Below are 26,667 nucleotides of genomic sequence, written 5' to 3' on the forward strand. Positions count from 1 at the left end.
CGCCGGGCAACGCTGAACCACCAACCGCCGTTCAAATAACCCACCCCGTCGTCACCAATCGGGACTCGCGAGTCGGCGGCCATTTTGCGTGGTGCCCCATGCGCATCGGCAGCTACGAATTACCGCAAAAGTGGATAATTTCTGCTCACGGGGTACGCGCCATCCACTGTGTACCCCGTTCTACCATGCTCGATCCAGTTCCAAAACCTTTATGCGGAAGAGCTGCGACGGGGGTTTAGCGGACGAGAGAAATCGATGCCGATACGAATAGCCGCGATAAAGTAACAACTGCACGCAAAATAGCTATGTTCTATGCCATTTTCTTAGGGAGTGATTACAATAAAGGAAAAGAAGGAGCGTTTGCTTGAATATCTGATAAGGGAATGCACGCAGGAGAAAAAGGAGCGAACAAACATAAGGGTTTGTTGGAACAAGTAACAAAAGGGTTTGTTGGAAGAAGTAACAAAAGAGAAGGGGAGATAATCGTATTAAACTTATTACAGAATTACAAGACGCAAAAACAGGCAGAACCAACAATAGAAAATAAAAACAGCAGCATTTGTGAGAAGATGAAAAAATCACGTGGAAGTTTTTAAACTATTCTACAAGTGAGAATTGTTTATAATATTAAATTATTAACCCGCATTGATATAATTTATGATTCTTGCGTAACATTGTTGCAAATATTATTTCTTTTCTTCGGTTGTAAAAATTGCATTTTATAAGATTACGTTCATCAGAAAAGTTTGCTTCTTCTGTATAATGAAGAAAAAATTATACTTTATAAAACCATGGTAACAATAATGCGAAAAAGAGCGTTTACTCTATTTACAAACATATGATGCATCACTTGAATTCAGTTGTTATAAAAATCAAATAATACGGCAGTCACATCGGAACCGATTATTTCGCACGCGGTATATTTTGTCACGAGCGCGCAAAAAGTACCATCGGCGATAAATTCCTTTTCTTTTTCTCGTTCATGTCAATCATTGCTTTAGACGCGTCGCTTTTGTGCTTATACATATATACACGTGCACGTACATCATATATCCTGACCTAACCAGGAGGAAACATCTCACGCGATCTGAACTCGCAGATCGCACTCGCGATGTCGCTCATCCAGCTTTGCCGCCGCAAGGCCGTCAGCTCCCGTTCGCGGTACCATGTAATTATAACAGCGAAATGTTTAGGCTGTTCTCATCCGTCGTTGAAGAAACGCCTCTTCATGTACAAGACGTAGTAGGAATTCCAGCAACATCTGACAATAAAAGAGGAAATGAGAATTATTATTTAAAGCCTCAGAGGTTGAGTAAGGATATTTTTATTCTCCGCATAATTTTGTAAAGTATGAAAAATCGATAGCTACTGTCCCGCATTATTTCGCAAAGATATAAATCGTGTGATTATAAAAATTACATTAGTAAAGTTTAATAATTTCGTTAAACGTTTTAATATCGACAGCATTAACGTTTAAATTTCTTTACTCTAAAATCGATTGGATTTTAATGACTTTGACAATTTACGCCTATGCAAACGACTACCACTCGATCGTAAGACTTTATTCAGCACCAGCGACCAGCAGACCTCATTATAATCTAATTAGCAACATCTGATAAATTGTATTTACGTATGGATACACACGCAATTATGCCAGTGTGCATAGGACTTAATGCAGCTCGACCAGCCGGGGCCCGAAAAGAGAGCGCCACATTACGTTTCGTTACGTTACCCTACATGGAGTAGCCCGTTGATTATAGTTCGTTAATTATCGGTGGCCGCGGCCAACCGAAATTAGAGGATTCGAGGTCGTCACTCTTCGGTTCGCGCGTATTACGCCGGAATAAAAAATAAAAGCATGAAAAAAATCAAGGAGTTCCCGTTCCATCTTCTCTTTCCATCGTATGAAAAGAAAAAAATATTATTTGGCTCAGATATGGTTTGCCCGTACAAGTAAGAGGGGATAGTTAATGCAGATTTACGCTTGGCGATATGCGATATGATTAAACATCGCGACGAGCTTAAATTGATGGAACAGTAGAATAATTATATACGCGTGAACATGTGTATATTATATACGTTGGAATATTAAAATAATATGAAAAAAATATCAAGGTAATTAAATCACTCTTGATAATTTTCTTAGGGATATATATCTGATACGTTATTATTTTCTTTTCTTGAAGCTTTCTCCTATGTGTCTTTCACTTACAAAGACGTTACTTTATGCTACAAAAGACTCTTGCTCACCCCATCTGCATTGCAAAGGAGAGGCGAAGAAGAAAGAATGCGGCCGACAGAAAGAAGGGCGTAGTGCGGGAGATTCCTGCCAGTCCTTCCGCCGTTTTTCGAGGCGTATCCTATCTGCTACACCCGGGGCACGAATACGAATTAGGACCGGAGTCGCAGCGGGATCGGTCGATTTCGAGTATGCTGGCGCCTTGGGCAACGGTAAGTTTGCTGCAGTGGGTCTAGCCACTGCTCTACCCTCTGTAATTATACCGTGTACAACCCACCGCCGGCTTTACTCTTTCTCCGAGAGCGTTACTCCTCTCCCTTCGTTCCCCCGTACATTTCTGTTCCTTGACGATGTTCCTCTTGTTGTTTCAACGTGCGTCTCGCCGGCCGTGGTCCCGCCGGGGGCGAAGGTTGCGCTCGAACAGCCGTCCTCGAGTACCTCTTTTGCCATCTTTCTCGAATCCTCGACTCAGTCGATCTTCTTACTCGCTTTCCAATGATTGCCCAACGTTGGTAGCTGAATATTTGACAAAAAAAATAATCCGATCGTGCCATGCAAAAATATCCTAAAATCACTCATTACATTGTAGAGAGCAAAAATCCTTTTTCGTTTGATTATAATTGCATATAAAATGCGACATTAATTATCATTATTTATTAAAGCACAAATCATGCCCCTATAAATTTATTCTATATAAGAGCTTCAACAAAATAAAATCAGCTCTACGTTATCGATTGCAACGGACGATAAGTCGATGCGCGTTCAACCTTTCGCTATTACATACTCCTGAGGCATGAAGATCAAGTTATCGTAGTTGCTCTCTTATCGTCGAATCGAGATTAATTTTACTCGACGTAATTAGCACTGGAAAATTATTGCAAGTAACGCGCGCCCTTGATTTACGAGACCGGGGACTCTCAGTTCCGCGCTGCCTCGCTTTGTTTTTCTGATCTCGAGATTTCGCAATCTTGTATCTACCGCATTACGCAAAATCGTGCGAGCAATTATCTCACGCATACGCATGTCGACGCGTAGATAGGTAGATACCCTCCGTTCATTGCGCCGACCATCGTCGCGGCCAATCTTCAACGAGCAGAAGCGCATCATCTGCATCTCGGCCGCCGGGCCCCGGGGGTGCTTGGTGCCGCGTTGTGGATATTCGAGAGAGGATAATTGGTTCGGGAGCGCCATTTCGTTCGCGCGATCACCGCGATATGTATCCCGATACGTATCTAGTAGCGGCGTTATGGCGATTCCACGAGCCGATTTAATATTCGTGAAAAACGCTCTGGAGACGAAGGACGAGTAATCCTCTCAGCTGTCTTCGTTTTTTCATCGGCTTATTTATTCTACAAATTATCGAGGCGGCTATTTATGCGTGCGTTTTATTACCGCGTATAATTGCGAAATGAAAAGAAAAAGAATGACTGAATCTGAATCAATCCACCGTTTGAATAGCGCAGATTTGCATCAACTTTATTACTTGTTAAATTTCTCTTTATATAAATTATTGATTATCATCTGGTTATTGTTTTACAGCTCAAAATATACAATATACTTAATTTTATTACATACATACATGTATATAATATATATATATATATATATATATATATATATATATATAATAAATAATAATAAATCCAGATTAGAATATGTCAGTAGGGTAAGTCAGAATATAATCAGACTGGAACAATTTAAACTTTCTTTTTTCGATTATAATTATTTGTATTGTAAATGACAAGTTTGATTTTTTTACAACCAACATCGATAGTTGTCAATAAACACTGAGATTTTAATGAATAAAATTATTTAATTTTTTTTTTTATTCTACAAAGAATGTATTGCTCAGAACATTGACGTAAAAGTCAATAATGCCAGTTCGATCCAGTGTTTGAAGCCAAACTATCTGCATTCTACATCATTCGATTTATAACGAGAATCTACGGTAGTCTGATAAATTGCAGCAATCTAAGTTAAATGCTCTGTAACTCATATCATAGATATCATCGATAAACGCAACGCTCTGGCATTGAAGTTTGCGTATGAGATGATCTGCATACAATACTTATTAAATTGTTGCGAAAATGTGTTATTGTGATTTATTCCTGTATGATAATTTGTTTGCTAAAAAAATTTTATTCTTCTACAAGCACATTTGTAGCACAAGCAGATTAATATTTCGTGAAATTATTTTTATTACTTTGTTAATCAAAAATGTAAATTTCGATTATAATTTATCATCGAGTTTCAATCTTTCAAAACTTTTTTATAAAATTTTATGCTAATTCTCATTCATTTTAATTCACGTTCAAAAATTTACAAATCTCTATGTTTTTTTTTTGCTCGCGAATAATGTATGAACTAACTGCCAGAAGGGTTCGAGGCAAGATTAATGAATAACAATGTACATACGGAACATACATATGCATGCATGTGTAGTAACGCGACTATTGCGCCGTCTTCGTTCTCCATTTGATGTACATACGCGTTTGTTGGGGTACAGAGATTTATGCTTTATTATGCAACGACGCGTGTAGAGACACCGCTCCATAACGTATATAATCGTTTCACTAATGAACTAACGCTATCCGAGACACCCGATAAGAAGATAACGCGCGCAATGTCTGCCACCGCCATGAAATATTGCCTTTTAACACGAATATAACGGTGGATTAAAGAATTAACGAGTCTCTCTCTCGTTCACCACAAATCCGTTTCTCGTCGCGGTTTATTCTTCTCATTATATATTCCTTTTTATCTAGATATTTATTTACGCGCATTAAATTCTGTGCACACGAGATAGACTCGCGGGCTTTGAATACTGTTTCCTTCAATGTGTTTTTTAATTAACCGTAATTTAGCGGCAAACGTTTCCTCGCCTCATAGATTTTAATTTTCTCGCACGTGTACAGAAAGAACGATGGCGATGCTCCCTGCGGTGTTATTATTTATCTATACATCTGGGATGTATTTTTAAATATATCGTTCCTACAGGCGACAAGTAATTAATTAATTAACCGTTTGATAATTATATGGATTAAACGTATTACTCATGTCACGCAAATGCAATGTTTCGAACTTTATGATGATAAAACATCACCATATTTAATTAAAAAATTATTTTGTCGTCATTATTATAATTATATACCGCTTAATTAATTAATCAGTTATTTAAGCACACTTTGTTTTAGCAGGAAATATTTCTAATTTAATTTTCGATAATGTACAGTATCGCTAGTAGAAAATGAACATGTCAAACAACAAACAATATCTTAATATCTATTATATTACTTTCACGAATATAAGTCCATCGAAAAGTTTTATTATTAAAAATCAATTTTTTACCAACAAATTTAAAAGCATAGAAACATTTTCGTTCCACATTCTTAAGCTGTATTCTATCTTGTCATACAGTTGATGCTTGTTCTTTGCGAATATTCTATTAGATATTTCTTTTTTTCGCAACCCCCAACTTGTAGAAAAATTCACGCGATTGTAAAAATAAGTACGTATAGAATCATTAATAAAGAGAGACAGATCATGATCATCGGTTTGATATATTATGCAAAAATGACATCTGTCACTGTTGCTTCGCAAGCGACACATTTTCGGCCAGAAGCTTGCGTGCACGACCGAGTGTTAAAATCGAGCGTGAGGCCGATCTTTGCGGGTTATAACCGACGATATTACTACCGCACCATGCAATGCACCAATCGTGCGCCTATATTTGCGTGTTGATCCGCAAGAATCGTAGCTTCGATCAGGTTTTATTAGCGAGGGTCAAACATTGGAAATTATGCGGGATATAACAAATTAAAGTGCGCTTTAATTACTAAATGTAAAGGTGACAAAATAAAAACAATAAAATAACGTTTATGGAGATAATTTCGAATTAATATAATCAATTTAAATTTTACCTAAGGCAATTGATTCGTCCGTTTAGAAGGTCTATGAAAAGTTCGCTCGTTTATATCTATTCCATTCGCGTATAATACTATAGTTTCAGACAAGATATATATGATGAACGCAACATTAACCATACATGGAAACACTCTTTTTTCCGCAAATATCCTTAACAATACTCAGTGACATCAATATCTGTCCATGTTGTTGCAGCCATCGAGGGAATGGTAATTTATTAGTCTCTTCCCATTCGCTGGAAAGTCCTCCTCTTGATTGCGGTGTGCCTGAAAGGTGCGAAGGTAATCCACTTTATTCGTCACACCTCGCGAGCTAGGCCGGGCATTGATTTCGCATTAGTGCGACCAGAGCACATCGCGCCCACTTCGTCCTCCTTCTCTTCCTCATCGTTGATGTCGATGTATATACAGTGCGCACGTGTACGTTCACGTGCTCTCGCCGCGACTTCATTCGTACAAAGGGAGCAAAGCTTGACGCGGCCAGGTTGTACACGCAACATTGAGGGCGGCGGCGACCGCAATATTAGATTAATGGCGGATGTACTTCACTTTCGGAGGGCGCCCATCATGGAATCCTCACGGAAATTAAGCTCCTCGAATATGCCGTCGATTAGTGGATTTCGAATTTGATATTTTACTTTAGTGTTTATAGTCAAATTCTGAGAAAAGAGAGAGAGAGAGAGAGAGAGAGAGAGAGAGAGAGAGAGAGAGAGAGAGAGAGAGAGAGAGAGAGAGAGAGAGAGAGAGAGGTTAGCGTCGGCGTTACAAATATAGTGAATTGATAAACAATACAAATAAGGTTAATATAAATATTACAAAGTAATAACTATAATAATAAAATATAATAAAATAATAAAAAATAGTTAGTGAGAGCCAACGTAGATAAAAAACATAAAACAAAAAGATTGTCAATTAATTAAAAAGACTTTATTTAATAGCTTTCAATTACATTTCGTGGTTTTTTCATACGTCGATAAACTTGAAAAAACTCAAAAACTCTATTCTATGCAGAAATATAGCAGATTGTATGGAGTTTTGAGAAATGTAAACGTTTAATGTTTTCTCAAATTTATCGACGTTATTTCATTGAGAATAACCGAAAAATAATTGAAACAACATACATATAATAAATAAGTCTTTTTAATTTAATTGTAAATCTTTTTTTAAACTTTCTATCTGTATTGTCTCTCAACAGTCTAGCTTATTAGTTCTCTTTCCAATCCTTTTCCTTTTGTTAGAGGGTGGTGATTCCTCTACAGAGTACTTTTTTTGCAGCTATATGGGAACCTACAGTTTTTAATGCCGGTTCCAGACGGCATAGATGAGAGAGGTTCTCATGGTAAGAATACTCTCGGTGATTTGCCATTATCTCCCGAGAGGTGGCAATCGAATAAATTCGATGTTTTTTATCGGATTTGAATCTAAGTTCTTCAGCACAGAGAACTGTAAGAAATTTTTAGTCACTAAATATATATTACTCGGCATTTTCGCATCCCCACCCATGACACCTCATTACGTTTGATGACGTATCGCTATATATTTAAGGAGCAAGGATCTAAGAGTTAAGGGATTCGATTATCGTTATTCAGAAAATCGGAGACTCAATTTCGGGGAGTTTATTATTGAAGGTAGTTGTAAAGGCACGACTTTGATTTCTATCGGTTTTATAATTGCCACGATTCGAGAAACTATTGTAATATTTATCGATCATCATATATTAATAAATTACATCGACTAATCAGTAACTAGATAATATCAAGATTTTCGTTAAGCTTATTTTATCCTGGCAACGATCACAGCTTATCCAGATAAAATATTAAATTCTTACAAAACAAGCATACAACTCACTGTGCCACGATCGCACACGTTCATTTTATTATTACGAATTGATAAAGTGAGTTCTTGATATAAACAGCAATTGTGTATTGTAATGTTAAAAAATGTGTCGCAAAAAAAAAAAAAAAAAAAAAAAAAACAAGTCAGTTTATTTTTATAAATATTTAAAGCTGGATTAGTTTCTCTCTTCACAACAAGGATATGTTAAAAAAAATTAATCCCACTTCGTACTGTTATTTTTGGTAACCATAGGTAAGTCAGCGTATTTTCGTAAGTTTATTAATATGTAAAAGTGTGATCTGAAAAAATTATATACTTTTTTTGATCCTTCTAAATAAAGACTAGAATAATTTTGAAAATAATATACTTAAATATATTGTTTTACGATTACTCGTTTTCGAGCAATTGACTTTGTTAGAAAAAATCACGGACAAAAATAACTCACCAGTACAGAATAATAAGAGTTATTAATGATATTGACATAAAGAGTTAGAGAGAGATATCTATCCGTTATACTATATATATAAGAAAAGAGGATTTATGATCTCTTATCTTATTAAACATAAATCAAGAATAATCGAATTCGCATAAATATTAATTTATTGTCTCTCTCTCTCTCTCTCTCTCTCTCTCTCTCTTCTCATTCTTTTTCTCCCTATCAAATATACCATTAACCACTGAAAAAATTTTGAAACTCATAAATCAGACTTGTGCCTCTACCCACGCGAGCTGCGTTCTCGTATGTAAATCTGTGACAAGCATCTGAACCAGTTTCTATCTGCGATCGATGCGAGATCTTGCAAGCGCGTAGCGGGCAGAGATAAGGGCGACGTGACAACAAGGATGACGACGACGATGTCGAAGTCGTGGCAACGTAAGTCAACGTGGAAAAAACGACGTGAAGAGTTATAGCCGTCGATGTAACGGAAGAAGAAGGAACACGACGCGTCTCTCTGCTTGAACAAGCGGCAGCGACAGCGATGGCCTCGAGGGCCCGGAGAACCGCGGTGGAGGAGAGCGGAATGAGAGATCCCCGACTGCGATCGCGATAAGATGCAGCGGCGTTGTCGGTTGACAAAGGGTCGTTGGAACGCCTACTCAGATCGGACGCACAACCGCTTGCGGGGGCGTCCATATTAAAATCGGCCACCCGTCTCTCCTTCCCTCTCTTCATCCCTGTTATCCCCCATCAAGCCCCACCATCGACCGGTCCCGCGATCTTGTTTATTACCCCCGCGCTGTACACGCTATAGTTGTCAGAAAACGCGGCAACCCTTTTCCGACGTATGTTGCAAGTGTTGCAGCTGACTCAAAAAAATGGAGTTTAGATGACTATTGATTCGCTGTATTTAAATTTTTATTTATCGCGATCAATTAATTAAAAGTTTAATTACTATAGCTAATGTTTATAAGTTTTTTTAGGATTATTAAGAAAACACGAAATGTGACAATAATGTTATTATATTATTGTAAATTTGATATATATAATTATGGCTTTCTAAGGATATTATAAAAATATATCAGCTTTTCATTTTCTAAAATTATATGTATAAATAAATACACATATTTGATTAATTATGAGTAATAGATTCTTCAATGATTATGACGACATAATGAGTCTCACATACACATACTTAAATATTTAAAATTTCAGTAAAATGTAATAATTTCTCTTGTATTATATAGAATTTAATCATTATATAATTTTTATGTATCTCTTTGATACAATATTAATCCTAAAAAACTTAGATGCAAATATCTTGTGTTTTACGCTTGCACCTTTTTTTTATAAAGGTTTAATTATATGAATGAGAAAAAAACATGCCTGACTTTATCGGACAAAAAGTCCGTGTAAAAGAGAATTTGAAAATATGATTCATGCTGCACTCTAGGATCAATCTCTTCAAACAGGTCTTCAAAATTTTCAGCAAATTCCTACATATTCGACAAACGATAAATGTGTACCAAACGACAATTTATTTATATTATTTTTATTATTTGCAATATTGCAATAAGTGTATATATATATATATATATTTTTTTTTTATTAAATTATATCATTTTTTCTGTAAAAAATATATAAAATATTTTATCATGACTCCACTTATTGTCAGTTCTGCCGAAGCTATCGAGTAGTGGTGTGGCATCATATGTTTATATGAGTGTCTTCAGTGGGTTCTGTTTATAATTTCAGTTAAATTTATTTCACGCGTCATTTCGCGTTATGTGAATTTCGACAATTAAACAAATTTGATTTTTTGTATTAATTAAGTATTATCAAGATGTTTCCACAGAGTTCGCAAAAGAAATTTTGGATGTTTAGCGATGAAAATGATTTGACCATGTTAAGAGAAAAAACCAATGCTGATTTTATTGAGAAACATGGAGTTAACATGACTGTGAGTTTATTTCTTTTTATAAATTATACAATCCAATAAATTTTATAACCAACGTTTTTTTTTAATTTATGAGATGAAATATTGATGTCAGAAATTTAGGTTATGTATAGGTTACATACATGTGTATATTAATTATTATTGCAACATTTATTTGCAATACTAAATGTTTATTAAACCAACAATTTATTGTATACGATGTAATTATGACTATTTTATTTTAACACAGCTGGAACAAAGGGAGGAACACTTTCTTTTGAACACAGAGGAGCGTACGTTACTTCGATTCTACGAATTACAATTAAGGGATTTCTGTCGTCGGTTTAATCCACCAATGCCTCGTGCTACTGTGGCCACTGCCTTGCATTATTTTAAAAGATTTTACATTAAGAACAGTGTGATGGATTATCATCCGAAAGAAATCTTGGTTACTTGTGTTTACCTAGCATGCAAGGTAATTATTCTGCCTGATATGTCATTTTCTACAACATTTGTAATTTTAATCTTTTTACACGAAATTTCTGTGATTTTAGGTCGAAGAATTTAATGTCTCCATATCTCAATTTGTAGCAAATATCAAGGGTGATAGAGATAAAGCATCTGATATAATACTTAATAATGAATTGCTTCTCATGCAACATTTGAATTATAATCTTACAGTTCATAATCCTTTTAGACCTGTGGAAGGATTAATGATAGATATAAAGGTATATGTATAATTTTGTTTGTTTCACTTTTTACAAGAATAAATACATTACACATGCTTTTTAGACGAGGTATGCATCTTTAGAAAATCCTGAAAAATTAAGGCCACATATAGATGAATTCTTAGAAAGAGTTTTTCTCACAGACAGTGTTCTTCTTTATTCTCCAAGTCAAGTTGCACTAGCTGCAACTTTGCACGCAGCATCCAGGGCTTCTGCAAATCTAGATAATTATGTTACTGACATATTATTCTCAAGAGAGCAATTGGCAGGGATTATAGAGGCTGTGCGAAGTAATTTCATTTTTTAATATAAATTTATTATGTGTGTTTTTATGATACAAGTTATCTTTATATATTCACAAATTGATTCTTATAGAAATACGTTCAATGGCTAAATGTGTTGAACCACCATCGCGAGAAGTAATAAAAGCTTTGGAAAAAAAACTAGATAAGTGCAGAAATCAAGAAAATAATCCAGATAGTGAAATGTAAGTACTTTTATATGTCCATTATCATATTTTAGGAAAGATTGTACAAATTTTGGAAATTTTAGATACAAGCAAAGAATGCAGGAAATGCTAGACGAAGAGGATTTACAGGATAATGAAAAATATGCAAAAATTATTCAGGATCAAGCAGCCTATGAAGACAAAACACTAGGAGTTAATAAAATCTTATCTCCTTCTGTTTTATGATGATATGTGTACAGTTTACATAATAAGAAATGATGTTGCAATATATATATAATTTTGCAATATGTTTGTGTACATTTCTTAAATAATTTACAGCTTTTTTTATAGTAATAGATAGGATATTACATAGTATTATTTATTTGCATTTAATCTAAAATATTAATTATCTCGATATAAATATCATACATGTATTCAATTTATATCTGTTTAAGATTGGAGAATTTTAGATAGAAGCAGAAAATACAGGAAATGTTCTAACATTTTTAATGAACTAACAAGAGGATCTAAAGAGGACTAACAAGATATCAAAATGGTCTATTACTACAAAATACTGGGAATTAATAAAATTATGTCTTTTGTTTTATGATATATGTATATTATATATACATTTAAGAAGAAATTATGTTGCATTTGTTATAACTTTGCAACTTGTGTATATTTCTTAAATAATTTACAGGTTTTTTGTAGTAATAGGATATTACACAACGCCGTTATTTATTTGCATTTAATCTAAAATGTAAATTACTATTATTTATGTTTTTTTAAAATAAAATCTTGATATAAATATCGTGCATATATTCAATTTATAACTACTAATAGCATTTTAAATAATTATTTATATAAACGTGTGTGTATTTTCTTCCTATGTATCCTTAATATAAATGCATGTATAAAAAAAGTATTGATAGTCATATAAATTTATTCTGATATAATTTTTATCTTATCTTTCATTAACAGTAAATGAATTAAATTTTATGTCTCAAAACTTTGCAAAATTTCATGACGGATACATCTATTCTCAAGGGACATGATCAAATCTTACATCAATTTATTTACACACATGTGTTACTCCTCCTCCCGTATATTATTTTTTCTTAAATTAATCGTAATACATTCACAAGTTTCGTTATAATCTAACATATTTCCATTTTTTTATTAATTTAATATCATACATTGCACGGTTAAATGATTTAACATTTTATATTGTCACTTTTAACTTGTTTACCTGCAACTAAGGATCATGATGCCTGAAGTCCAATCTTTGAGTAAGATGATGCGCGAGATGATTAGTCGATACATTTTGGAAAATAGACGTTTGTTGTCTCACTGATAAATTACTAGATAATGGTTGAATAATGGGTAATGCAGGAGGCAAAGGCAACGATGTTAAATGTTGTGGGATCAGTGATACTCCTGGTTGTGGTTGTCCTGGATAATTGAAGAACCTATGGAAAGATATATCAGTTCTATAGGTGCAAAAGCGTAAAATGTTTTAATTAATACATATCAAAAATGCAGTAGTCTTGTCTCAAATATATCTAGCAATAAAATTTCGTTAAAAGAAAAATTAATGTATAATATTTTTTATAAAAAGAGAGAAGGCTTTTTAATAGTAGTAATAAAATAATACATTTATTGATATATTCATAAATTTATACCATAAACGATCACCAACGAAAATAGGACGTGGCGTTGGAATTCCTAGACTCGAGTAATATTGCTGAGCCAATAATTCGACATCATTAGTGTACTTTCTTTTCCATTTGGTCCGTCTGTTTTGGAACCATATCTTTATCTGCGAAAAATATCGAATCAATATTTACGCATGATATATAAGATATAGAAGCAATTAATTAAAGTTTTATCTTTAGATTAATCGAGATTGATATTAATCGCATATTCAAATTTGAATTAAAGATTCAATGATATACTTAACGATGCGATTGAATCAAGTGTATGTTAATTCACATGAATACTTAATCAATAGAATATTGCTCGGAAATGTAATTAATTATTTTATACTGTTAGATCTCTTTAGTCATAAAAATTCTATAATACATTATCTTTTTATAGAATATCTAATCTCAGTGAACAGTAAGTGGATATCCTACACTGAAAAAAATATTTTGCTAATGTAGATAGATTTCTAGATGTCTCAATTAAAATTTATCGCTACTTTTTGTATCTGTTAGAATATTGATTGTCACGTATAGAATTTATAGCAACAATATTCTAGCAATACCTCTAGAAAATTTAGATCCCATTGCCAAATATTAATTACAAATATAATTGTCCTTGACAATAGGTCTTAAAGATATAGGCATCACAGACAAATTTTCTGTCTAAATTACACTAATTTACAGGATAATAGTACAGATATAAATTTTGTCTCTGTCATTTAAATTGATTAAGTACAAAATATATGCAGTATCACAGTATTTGCTAATAATTCATCTGTTTCTAGTTAATTTTTTACAACTAGAAAATTTTCGTTCAAGTTGCAAGATCATTTTTTGAGTGCATAAAAAAATAATCATTCTTTGTGGATTGAAATTTCCTAAAGAAAAACCACAAACTCCCTTGGTTTATGGTAAAAGCGGCTCGCAGACATACGGCCATGTATTCTAATTAAAAAATCGACGCCTCTCCGGTTCGTCGCCTCGACGGCGCGCAGCAGCCGTCGCTCGGTACATTTCGTTCCGCGGCGGATGCAAACCTCGCGACAACGGAACATACGAGATAGCCTGCGAGAAGGGGAGAAAAGGGAGCCCTTCCCGAGCCGGCTCGTTAACTCCGAGAAATATTGTGACAGTTATGTCTGCGGCACGACGCGTCTCCCCCTTGGCTCGGATCCGTCGTCCGATCGTTCTCCCTTTCGGCCGCGATCGCGGAGATAATTATCCGGCTCGTTCGCGATATTTCGACCGGCGCTGGCAATTATTGCCGGCAAGCAACCGACCGGCGATGAAGGCATGGTGCAATCTCCCTGATGGCGAATATTCTGAGTGTTCGCCGTAAATTAATTAATTTAAAGCACGGGTAAATATCACAGGCGCACGCTACAAAATGCACGACTTATGCAACTGACTTACGCACTCCACGCATTTTTGGGGAGGAATCGTTTATGCCGGAGAATTGTATCGCTCTCGTGCGGGACTGGTTAATATTAGAAAATAAGTAAGACTCGTGGAAGATTCGCGGCGAGATTATGTTCGATGCTGGAATAAAAGCGAGACTTCAGTAACAATGCAAAAATTATTTCGAATAATCTTCATACGTTATGAAATTCAACTATCATTAAATGAATAATTTATGCTCTGGTAATTCCAAACACATAGAACTCCAAATTTCATGATGAAATTTTTTCTTAAAGTTTTTTTTACATTTCTCTTTTAAAATTTATAGCTGATTTTTCTGGCTGATTCGTTGAATATATAAAAAAAAAATCTATCTAAAAGAGAGGAAATTAAGCATTTAATAAAAAATTTCTTTCCGTAACAGTTCGCGAGAAGGAAAGATGAGCAAGTGCTAATTGGTTTTAAAGGACGATCCTCCCCTTGGCGCCACAATCTGGCGCCTGCACATATGGTGCTCCATGGGTCTATAATTTAGAGTCAGTTGATTTTAAGGAACTCGGAGTACAAGCAACTTAAACTGCTTCAGGTGTTGAAAAAGGTCTACGGAAGTAGAAGACATTATCGCGATTTATTGAATGTAATATCTTATGTTTGAACATATCCGTTCCTATTTTCCATGTCCTTTTCCAATTATATATATTTATAACTCGTTGGAGTTTGTTAGAACAGTTGGAGAATTGTTACCAGTATTTTTAAGATTAAGATAGACACAGCTGTAGCTTATTATTAGTCAAAATTGAAAATAAATATAAAATCTCTTAAAAAGAAGAGGAGAATTAATTAATTTATATATGTGTATTAATACTAAGATATTTACTTGCGTTTCTGTGAGTTTCAAATTTTTACTCAGCTGCAACCGCTTTGCCACACTCAAGTACTTGTTCCTTTCAAATTCCGCCTCCAAAGATTTAATTTGCGCAGCGGTGAATGCCGTGCGTGGCCTTTTCTTCCTTTCGTCGTCACTAATAGCGGCTGCGGTCTTTTCTTGAATATCTCTGTCCGTGCTCGTGGTTGAATTTGCACCACTACTGCTGGTACACGCTTCTGCAACAATATCCCATATCTTATAGCGATGAGCACCATAAACATAACAAGTTTGAAATATATTCTATAAATTATTCCGTAATCGCACGTTAACGATATAATTGATAAGTGAAAAAACGCAAATCGGTTTTAATCGTCGGAATACGTAAATGCTTTTTTGATGATCGAACCGGTATGTTGGAAGTAAGCTGTCAAACACGGCGTGATTAAGTAACTGCAAATTATAAAGCGCAAGTCGCTGAATATGGAAACGAGAAAGTATCATGGGGCTGGCGAAGCATCAGTTTAACTGATGTAAACACCAAAATCGTGTCATTATTCCCTCGAAACCCGTTGCTTTCGTTTCGGGGCACTATATTTTATTCTTTTAATCGCTTTTGAATGAAGTTTACGCGCCCGAGATCATTCAAGAGATCAGATCACGCCGCTAAGTACGAGCGGGCTCCAATTATCACCGTGGAATTTCTCTTCCCCATCAATCTCAGGACTTTTTGTCCGTCAAACTTGTTTATATTTATATTTATCCCGGCTTACAAGCACGGTCGTACACGACGTCGCGCCGCGTGTCATGAAGAATGTCTTCGGGCTCGCTTTTAGGCGGTTGGAAACAAGACCGCGCTCTCTTAAGCGTTGGAAGATCATCTTCTAATTATCTGCCCATTCGTCATCTGATGAAAAAGCGTGGCCACCAGACCTCGAGCTTTCACACTTGCAACTAACACTAAAAACTCTGCACTAGAGTTATTTACATTAATATAATTTCAACATTTGCTTGAATGTCTGAATTTGTTAAATGATCTTCAATGTTGATGTTTTGTAATTTAGATAAAAGATAATAAATATTTCGAAAAAGCTATTTACGGCAAAATCATTTCGAAAAGTGCCGTTTACTAGCTATTCATTGTCAGATGACGACGTATTTGTCGCGTTTCTCGCATTTTCTTGCTATACTACAGCATCACTGGCTAAAACTGTACCATCTGTAATTCACTTCGATGCAGCCTTCCACATTTCGCACTTTTAAAAGATGTCAGCTGTTGAGACAGCATTAATATTTCGCATCTGTCATATCTTTCAAGTGAGTATTTGAATATGCTATGATATACTAACAAAGACTTATGCTCATTGTCAAAAATGCTCCAATCATTTTTCCTAATCTAAAAGTATCAATATTTTTTTCAAATATTATAAATATTGATATAACGATGAACTTAAGTTAAACATTCACAATATATCATTTACTTAAGAACACAACGAAAAAATTAAATAACATTGCAAAAAATTGTTGATCATTATTAATATATAAATTTCAAAATGAAAAATATTTTAATAAATTTTCTTTACTTTTTTGTCAATTTACGATGCGCAATTTAAGATCACCACAACCTGCTCATAACCGGAAGCAGGAGAAGAAAGAAGGAGAAGAAAAGAATCTGTCAGGGGTGAGTCTCAGTCTCGCACGGCTCATTTGTCGTCGAGTTTCTGACTCGGTTGCATTGACGAACGAGCTCTGGAAAGAAGCAGGAAAGGATTGATGCGGAGGAAGCAACCGCAAAAAGGAACCGACGACAAGGAGGATGAAGAGGAGCTAAACTCGAGGAACAGAGGCACGTTGGACGTTGCGGAAATAGAATACCACGCCTTCTAGTTTACCTAATTGCTGCGAGCCACAGTGAACTTGTCTCCTAATTATCCGGTGACGAATAGCCCAAGAGCACGCAAAAAGGCACGCGATAAAGCGCGGCCAAATCTTATTCGTTTGACATTGTTGGCCATTTCATGCTGGTGATCAACCGTAAAGATAATTAATATGCATGCAACTCGCAATGATTGGCAAATCTGCTTAGAAGATGGCTCTACGAATAGATCTTTTGCTAATAAAGATCTTAATAAAAAAAATTTACGTAAATTTACTTAAATTCGTCAAAAAATTTACGTACAAAAATATGTTGCAAGAATTCATGATCTATCACTTAAAAAAATTGAAATAATCATTTCTTTTAATTTTTCTTATCTTAATGTCATTAATATCTCGACAGATGACATTCGAAGGTGCAGGAAAGTCAACATATGGGAAATTATTTAAAATCATAATGACTTCGTTCAAGAAGACGCGCTTTTCTCTCGCGTCGTCTCTTCTTCCTTATATATGTTCCCTCCCAAAGATTTACGTGTCGCGTTGACGGCTTTGTAGTTGGACGCGACGTCCCACATATCTCAGCCCCCAACACACGACGCAAACGAGAATTGTCCTTTCCTTAGATCTCGAATTTATCGCGTCGGCCATTACGGTGTGTAAATCACGACGCCGTAAGTTACGTGCCTTCGGATGAAAATTAGTCGTTAAGGCCCTCGAGGGCGTGCGAGATGCCACAAAATTGAGTCGCTCAAGACTTGTATTAATTATCCGTAAAAACATAAGCCAGGTCGTTCTCTCCATTATGTCGTGCTGGATGATGACCGAAATATTTTAGAGACAGTACTGCCTCCAGCGATTGTATTCTGACAGTAACTATTCTTGGAAATAATTTTATATGTAAACGGTTTGTAATGTACTGAGCAAATTATAGTAATATATAATAGAGATGACGGAAAATAACATTAAATTGATTACAATATCTTTTAAGAATCTTGAAACCGTGTTTCAATTTTGAGTTTTTGAAATTTTAAAAATTCAGAAAATTTCTTAATTGAAATGACAGTTACAGTTAGATTTTTATAAAATATTATAGTTAAATTGGAATCATTCCAACAATTTCTTATAAAATTTCTATGGTTTTGCAAATAATATTTCGGAAGAATCTCAAAGAGTTTTTACTTTGTTCTTTTATTACAAGCAGAAGAGTTGCTGCAGATTTCCGTGGCAAAATTAGCAGGAGACAGATAAATAGTGGACGAAGAGCAAGAACATTGAGTGGGCGTGGAGCCTGCAGGAAGTAATGGATCAAACTCACAGGCGACGTCCTTTCCACGCAATCTTACGAATTCGTTATTGCGAGAAGTCTCATATGAATCTTATAAGAATCAGCATGTTTGATTATGTTGCCGGCTAATTGATGCAATATCATGTGGATAGCATAACTGTCGATAAACTCAAGAAAGTTCAAAATAATTTGAAGATCCTAATAGTAAACCCAAAGCAGGAGTAATATATTAATGTTATAAATTCCCACTCAACAATATAATTGTTATATATACAAGACACGTTATATTGAAATTACACTGTTTGCTTTATGTTTGCTAAATCTAATGAGAAAAAAAAGAAAAAACATACACGCTTAATTATTATTATTATTATTAGTTAAATTAGTTATTAGGATTATTATTAGTTAAAACAAAGCTATATTTTTATTTTCTATTAATAACATCAAGATTCTATGAATAATATTGCAAAAAAATAATAATTTATTATTCATGCTGATATAAAAATAAAGAGAGACAGATACAATCGTCTAACGAAATAAATTTTGTTTAAATATAAAATTCTTTATTATTTGTAAATGTGTGATAACATTTTCTTGGACCGCAGCCTCTCTCTCTGATGAAAAATATGAATTATCAATTATATTATTGTACAATTACATGTGTAAAGAAATTATAATATTTCTCTAAATTTGATTGGTTTTTTTAATAGTTTAATTACTAATATGTCAGGTTTAATTTTTTTGAACTAGATTTATGTATGATTTGCAAATCACCAAAATTGTAGTAGCTCTTCGATAAGTAATTTCTCTTTGATACATATTACATGTTAATAATATTTTACGATAGAAACATCAGTCGTTGTCGACAAAATTTTTTAACTTTATTAATCACCTAATTTGAGGGAAGAAATACGTACATTAAGTATTTTCACAACGATACAAGAACATCCATTTTCGGCTGTAATAACTTTAATGGCTATTATCAATGAATTAAAATGTTCGCGAAATCTTTATTTCGTCTGTTTTCGTTTGAAATGTCTTTATTAATCAGGCGATTAACAAAACAAATACAGGTGTTACACACCTGTGTAACGTGCAAACTTCAGCATTGGCGTTTACACATGTATTAAGCGAATTTATTTTTGCAATCTTTATAATGAAAAATGGTTGAATAGTTATAGAAATATATATAAAGTTTTAAAGCACGGATTTTACTGAAAAATAAATCTGTCATGTGGCAAATAAGTTGATATTTTGTGAGAATTCTATGTATAAATAGATATCTATTCCCTAAGTCTCTGATTATCTATATTAAGCAATAACTGAAAAATTTTCTAAGCAAACATAATTAATTATAATAATTTTTTTTCATAATATATTTTTTTTCAAATTAATTGTATTTGTAAAACCTTTTTTTATAACAAATTGTATACCGTAAAAACAATATACTTTTAATTAAAATAACGAGAATACGTTTATTCAAAAAGATATTGCCTCGTAAATATTTATGTCTGAAAGTGTATAATAGCGTGTAATGATACTATGAAACTCACCATAATACATCTCTGGCTCGGGAGATGTTGAGCATACCATGTCGGTATCGTCAAGCTCAATTTCCTCCGCCATTGACATGGATGAATCAGGTGCAACAAGCACTCTCTCCGATTCATTATCTGGCAAATGCAATTATTTTGTTTAATTCTCATCACACGAATTGTACTATATCAAAATAATCTACAAGTCTATTACGGTTCCGAATAAATAGAAGATTGCAACTTTTAGACGAGAATTATCTTCTGTTACGTAATAATAACATATATAACAAAAAAGTATTTTACATAATATTTTTATATATATGTATGTAAAGTATTTCTTTATATGCAAAATTATATATAATATATATAAAATATTAACAACATTAACAAAATCATTGAATAAAAAGTAAAATAAAAGCAAATTATATTCGATAAATATAATAGCTAATCAATTATAAAAATTAGAATGCATTTACTACTCACTTTCTTGGCAAAGTAATGACAAATCGGCTTGTGCAAACTTAGTCTCTTCTTCTTTTTTCTTACTTGGCGCTAATAATCTTTCGATACTGAAAGAACATATCCTCGAATTTTCTGCGGCGTCGCTTGCTTTCTTCGACGATTCAGATTTTTTAAGTTGTTCATCTGACATCTTTAATTCGTTTCGTTAAAACAATATCACTCAGGATATATGATCAGTAACATTTATAAAAAAATTATTTATACCCTAAAGTGAATACCCGCACATACATGGAAGGTAATTCTTTAATTGTTACTGATGTTCTTCAAGAATTATATGTATTTCTTAAATTTCTTTTATCAATCTTTGATCTCTCACTCGATCACTTACTATACGTTTAAAAAAGAAGATTCACACTATTAATCGATACTCCAAAGGTATCAACGATTTTAATAATCACTGTAACATTTTTAATACTATATATAAATAATACACTGCACTCTTGAATTAAAAATCAAATATGAAAAAAGTAGTACCATCGATGACTGAATCAGCAATAAGGCTGGTTACATTAGTACCCCCTGATCTGTTCGAGAGATTAGAGCCAAAACCATCGACTGTTTTGTCGGGGTTACTCACGGTGTCCAACAATATTTTTTTGGCACTCAAGTCAAATTCTTCGTTCCTCGAGGCGGTATCTTGAAGCCACGTGCTCACAACATCATCACGAGATCAACCAATCGTATGAACTTCTGGGCGGATCTTGGCAAGCATATGCATCTCTGGAAGGAGCTTTTAATGATCTCGTAGTGTGAGACGCTACCACTAAACGGTGGTAATGAGGTGACCATAAATTTCTGTCACTGCCACGGAACGCCGTTTAATAATCATGATAGGGAACAGATGCGAAATTGATTCAGTTATGAAGAATGATTTAATAGTTATCATAGCGAGATATTCTGATTATTTATACACAATTAAAATATATAAATATTTAAATAAAAATAACATATTTAAATTGTTGAATTAGAGAAATTTGTATAGGAAAAATATTTTTACAAATTTTATCATCATGTAAAAAATTATTTGATTGATAAAAATAGTGAAAGAGTATGATCACTTATATATAAAAATGTTTTGATAATTCTATATTAGGAATTGGATAACAATAATGAAACATCTAATTTAATGACTATATCATTATTTGACAATTTTGAAATATATTCATGTCACAGGAATCGCTATTTCAGTGACCATTTGGCGCTGGCAATAGTCAAACCTAACGAGAAACATCTTTTAACGCATATATTTACAGATTATCATATATAACAAGATCGTTTCGAATGCGTCGCCTAATAAACACAAAAAAACTGGATCTTCACTTATAAATATTATTAGATACCATCAAAAAGCAACGTCTCGCGAGTTTCCATCATATTGCTGTTTCATCGATTTTACTCTTACGGAGCAACTTATTGTTAAATAAATTGTGTGATCATAATGCGATTATTATACTTTTGATCGCGTGTATATAATAATCATGTGTATATACACAGTGTAGCAATATAAAGATTAACATTTTATATAAACTAACAAAAAGTGAATTATGCAGAGTAATTGTTTTTAACTGTTTATACAATCTGTTTGTTTTTCTGTTGTGCACAAATCGATTTCTTAAATAAATTCCGAACTGCGATAAAATTCATAAAAAAGAAAATTAATTTAAAAAATTTAAATATAACAAAGAACAAATTTTTTAGAAAAAAAGGATACTTTTTAAAATAGTTATCTCAACGGAGACCTAAGAGAGTCGTTTATTTTAATTTATAGCAAAGGGATTGAAATGTGGATAAAGTTCTCTAAAACTTGTCAGTGGATGCGACTGCGAGATCACGTTACCAAAATATAGTGTCGGTTGTACGATATTTCACATCCGAAAAACTGAAACCTTTGCGGTGATTATTAAGCCAAAATGTTTGTTAATTTCATGCTTAATTAACGAATGGTAATTGACAGTTAAATCTTGGCTCCTCCTAAACACGTCCGCAGCGTGATACGCGATACGTAACAGGTTCCTGGCACTTTTTCTCTCGCCTTGAATATATATTTTTAGGGTCATGTTTGAATGTACGAAAAATCTTCATATTACAATTTTGTGTTCACACCGTCATAAGTTTAAAACTATATCACGTTTGAACGCAAGTTTTGGAGAATGTGTGTATTTCATCTTAAAATATTATATATGAATAAGGATTTAGTTCAATCAAAACAAGAAAGACAATGCCACAAACTTTTATTTCTTTAGTTATTAAGACAGAATCGGACCTCTCATCTTTTAATTGTCGAATTATTTATCTTACCGTGCAAACTGCTATTGGAAAATAAACATTCTTAATTATTATTAAACTTGCATAAAAATCTTTATATAAGCGGATTATGATATCAAGTATGTTAATATTATCTTGTCTCATAATTATTCTCATAATATTACTAAATATAATAAAAAATAATGAATATCTTAAAATTTCTATAATCTATAACACGAAAAATATTTTCTCATGAATTAATATAATTAACATCATTACTTTTAACTAAAATTCTATCATTCTTACCTTATCTAAAACTACTAAAAAGGAAAGATGGTTAAATTAAACAAATGTTATAGGCATTTGCATTATTGTTAAAGTTAACACATGATTAATTAAGAGTACTGAATATAAATATTAAAATTTCAAGGACTTAAATTTAAAATATAAGTGAAATTTTCATTTGTCCATTAATTTCTATGAACATTTTTCTACACACATTTGGTCCATGTATCACTTGTGACTTGATTCACTTCTACGATCCTCTTGAAATGTTCTACCATTTGTTAGAATACATTTGTATAGCATTATAATAAACACATTGTAATAGCATGTGTAATATTATAACCATTATAATGACAATTCAAATATATATAATAATATTCAATTATTGCTAATTGTAAAATATCAATTAACAAATATATTCTCTCTCGCAATGCTATTGATATAGTACATTTAAATATTATGCTAAAACTCGCTCATTAAAACCTAATGCACGTGCAAAAAATTGCAGGTAGATTTTAGCGTTGTACATCAAAGAGTACAACAAAGAGTGATAAGTGTTGATATTAATTACAACACAGTAGCAATTTTATATATCGAGAATAATGATCTATTAAATGTGACTGTTTTTGACCCGGCTCGAGCAGGATTATTTTACATTTGCTGAGTGGAATTACCGTTCCAAGTATTATTCTCATCGTTATCATCCCCACCTGAATGTAGTCTATGTATATTTCCTTCTGCTCTGATAGTTGTCCCTCCTTGATTACCCAAGTATCTTCTAAATAAACTGTATCATGAGTAAAACATTTATTTAATATATCAAATATTTCATATTTTGTGCAACCTTATTACATTACATCCAAATCCAAAGTACAAATACATATAATCATAATTATAAACCCGTGAAATTACTTAGTGTGATTATTGGGAAAACCTACCCCGAAGATTGAACTACATTTTGCCGATTCGATGAAACAGCTCTATCAGGGTTATTCGTTGCCTCTGTAGCATCGTCACCAGAATTGCCGCGTTGTTGATTCGGATTTCCATTGCCGAAAAAGTATCCTATTACATAATTGTAAATGCGAATAACGGGTGTGAAAAAGGACCATATAAAGCGTGAAAAGCCCACATCTTGTGTCGAGGTGACCGCTGTTGTGACATTAGACTGGAAATATAAAAAGATAAGTAAAATAAAATAACTACAAATATTTAATCACATATTTTGTAAAAAAAAAAGTTATATTTACATTTTTCAAAGGAAGAATTAAAATAACGGCGCTTGGGACCAATTCAAGTTCCATAAGGGTCTTATCATTTTCCTCGTTAGTCAATTCTCTTCTTGGAAATGACATTGACATAGCAAATTGTCGGAAGGGCAACTCGATATTTTCTACAACATAGGTGCGTAAGGCGCGCAGAGTACTAGATGGTTCAAACTGTCCTGTATGAGAATAGCCAGATGGTAACCTAAATTGAATTCTGGTTACAGTCGCATTACTGGGTGCCGGAATATGTTTAGATTGCTCTTGGCATTGCTGCTGTTGCACCTGTTGCTATTAAATAAAATTTAAAAAACTTTAGGTTAAATTTAATTAAGAACAATAAATGAAAATTATAATAAAATAATTTGATAAGTGAAAATTATTGCATAAATAAATAAATTTTATCGCATAAAATAATACTAACCTGCAGTGCAAGCTCTTTTTGTTTCCGCTCTAGTTTATCTTGAGCAATTTGCTGCCTAACTTTTTCGCGAGCTGCAGCCTCTGCAGCCTTTTCTCGCATCCTCTCCTCATGAGCTAGTTTTATTTCCAAATCTTGCTGCATTTGCCGCATTTTTTGCACATTCTGCCCCATTTTGCGCCGTTCAATTTCGCGTTCCCGATCCTTTTTCTGTTCCTCCTCTAATCGTTGTTTTCGTTGAACCTCGATTAATTGTCGTGCTCTTTCTAACTTTTCCTAAAAGTACGCAATAAATATAATTTATATGCTCAGAAATAATATAAGACCAAAAGATTATGTTAAAATAATAGTTTTTGAGTCTACATACTTCAGTTGTCAATTCATTATTCTGATTTGCTTGTTTAGTTTCAACATTTTTCTTTGATGTCTCATTATTGTCTTGGGTTTCTGTATTTAATAATGTTGTTGTCTTTGTTGCATTTTCTATAACATCTTTGTTATCATTTAAATTATCTGCTATTACAGATTCTGTGATAGTTGAAGCTAAGTCTATGTTTGGATTAGAGTTATTATCATTTATATTGGATGCAGTAGCATTTTCAGTAGCATTATTATTACTACTGCTACTAGCAGCTGTAGCTTTCTGTTCTGCATCAATTAAATTTAACGAAGATTGTTTACTACCCTTTCCTGCCTTTGTCAGCACAACATCAATTTTTGATGCTAACTCAATTGCAGTTATGCTACCAGCAACAATCTCCAATGGTGTCCCATTTTCTCCAATGAAAAATAAAGATGGTACTGGTACCAATTGATCTATCGTTAAACTTAAGGAAAACATGTAAATACGACAAATTTCTAGCAATCTTGAAACCTAAACGAGATGACGTAACAAGAAAACGTTATATAAAAGGATACAAATCTGCGCAAAGAATCTGTAAGCTTCAGAGCCGCTCTCTAATCTTATGGCTACAAAATGATCTTCCTCCAAGCGAGAAGACACTTCTGCAGCATCAATTGTTTGGGCAAGTTGTGCCGATGTATCATCTTTCCCTAATATAATATTACATCAAGTTAATATAAATGTCTAAATTGCATGCAAATACGATTAATATATTAAAAACATCCATTTTGTATGTTGCTCACACATGCGTATACTCGTTGTATTAGATTGCAAAAAATGATTTTTGCAATTGACTAACCTAAAACTGCAACATACGTACCTTCAACGAATACGACGAATACTGCCTTCTTCGATTTTGATGTCGTAACAGCTTCGTTAATGCTACCCGTGAACCACTTCATTTTATAAGAATATTTATTATATTTGGTTTTGTTTTTATGCTTTTCAATAATATATATCACGATGACGTAATGTAAATTGCAGAATGAACACTAGAAATTTTACGATGGATTTGACGTTTCAAACTCTCAAAGTAAGGTTCAGGTAGGTACGTCTATGACGAATCGCCTTCATCATTGCAATGTTATTCGATGACCGATGACTATAAACTTTAATGATTTTACTCCCACCTATGAAAACTTAAATGGTTTTTTTTTTTTCATTTTTGATGTATGTATATAATCGCAATATGTTTAAAAATTATCAAAACACGTTTTAATGTTTCTGGACAATTTTATTTATATATGAGCGTGATACAAATAAAAACTTGTTCTTTTTTTTTTCAAATAGAGAAGAATTAATAAAAATTATGTC

General features: G+C 33.3%; 3 protein-coding genes across 7 annotated transcripts; 1 reads left to right on the plus strand and 2 right to left on the minus strand.

Annotated features, from left to right (window-relative positions):
• The first annotated feature begins 10,110 nt into the window (after nucleotides 1–10,110).
• Nucleotides 10,111–12,351, plus strand: Cych (cyclin H). 3 transcript variants are annotated; one of them, XR_012047078.1, is made up of 7 exons: nucleotides 10,111–10,397; nucleotides 10,624–10,848; nucleotides 10,928–11,101; nucleotides 11,166–11,391; nucleotides 11,477–11,588; nucleotides 11,654–11,858; nucleotides 12,005–12,351. XR_012047078.1 is itself a non-coding variant. In XM_072896165.1 (7 exons), exons 1-6 carry the CDS (start codon nucleotides 10,281–10,283, stop codon nucleotides 11,793–11,795), a joined length of 996 nt encoding a protein of 331 aa, XP_072752266.1. In that variant the 5' UTR covers nucleotides 10,111–10,280; the 3' UTR covers nucleotides 11,796–11,803; nucleotides 12,005–12,351. The 3 variants fall into 3 exon arrangements, 2 of the variants coding, with proteins under 2 accessions (XP_072752266.1, XP_072752253.1); XM_072896165.1 differs by having other exon boundaries at nucleotides 11,654–11,803; XM_072896152.1 differs by having other exon boundaries at nucleotides 11,654–12,351.
• An 87-nt stretch (nucleotides 12,352–12,438) lies between these two features.
• LOC140667867 (uncharacterized) lies at nucleotides 12,439–21,501 on the minus strand. Of its 2 annotated transcripts, XM_072896179.1 has the most exons (6): nucleotides 21,210–21,501; nucleotides 20,697–20,865; nucleotides 20,232–20,351; nucleotides 15,528–15,754; nucleotides 13,232–13,368; nucleotides 12,439–13,018 (listed from the first exon to the last, which is right to left on the minus strand). In XM_072896179.1, exons 1-6 carry the CDS (start codon nucleotides 21,210–21,212, stop codon nucleotides 12,805–12,807), a joined length of 870 nt encoding a protein of 289 aa, XP_072752280.1. In that variant the 5' UTR covers nucleotides 21,213–21,501; the 3' UTR covers nucleotides 12,439–12,804. The 2 variants fall into 2 exon arrangements, with proteins under 2 accessions (XP_072752280.1, XP_072752288.1); XM_072896187.1 differs by having other exon boundaries at nucleotides 12,440–13,018; nucleotides 20,697–21,501.
• A 2,163-nt stretch (nucleotides 21,502–23,664) lies between these two features.
• LOC140669743 (UBX domain-containing protein 4) lies at nucleotides 23,665–26,429 on the minus strand. 2 transcript variants are annotated; one of them, XM_072899935.1, is made up of 7 exons: nucleotides 26,174–26,429; nucleotides 25,869–26,003; nucleotides 25,318–25,766; nucleotides 24,954–25,226; nucleotides 24,515–24,820; nucleotides 24,203–24,432; nucleotides 23,665–24,042 (listed from the first exon to the last, which is right to left on the minus strand). In XM_072899935.1, exons 1-7 carry the CDS (start codon nucleotides 26,253–26,255, stop codon nucleotides 23,916–23,918), a joined length of 1,602 nt encoding a protein of 533 aa, XP_072756036.1. In that variant the 5' UTR covers nucleotides 26,256–26,429; the 3' UTR covers nucleotides 23,665–23,915. The 2 variants fall into 2 exon arrangements, with proteins under 2 accessions (XP_072756036.1, XP_072755955.1); XM_072899854.1 differs by having other exon boundaries at nucleotides 23,665–24,051; nucleotides 26,174–26,425.
• Nucleotides 26,430–26,667: the final 238 nt, after the last annotated feature.

Source organism: Anoplolepis gracilipes, chromosome 1, assembly GCF_047496725.1.
Source record: "Anoplolepis gracilipes chromosome 1, ASM4749672v1, whole genome shotgun sequence".
NCBI lineage: Eukaryota > Metazoa > Arthropoda > Insecta > Hymenoptera > Formicidae > Anoplolepis > Anoplolepis gracilipes.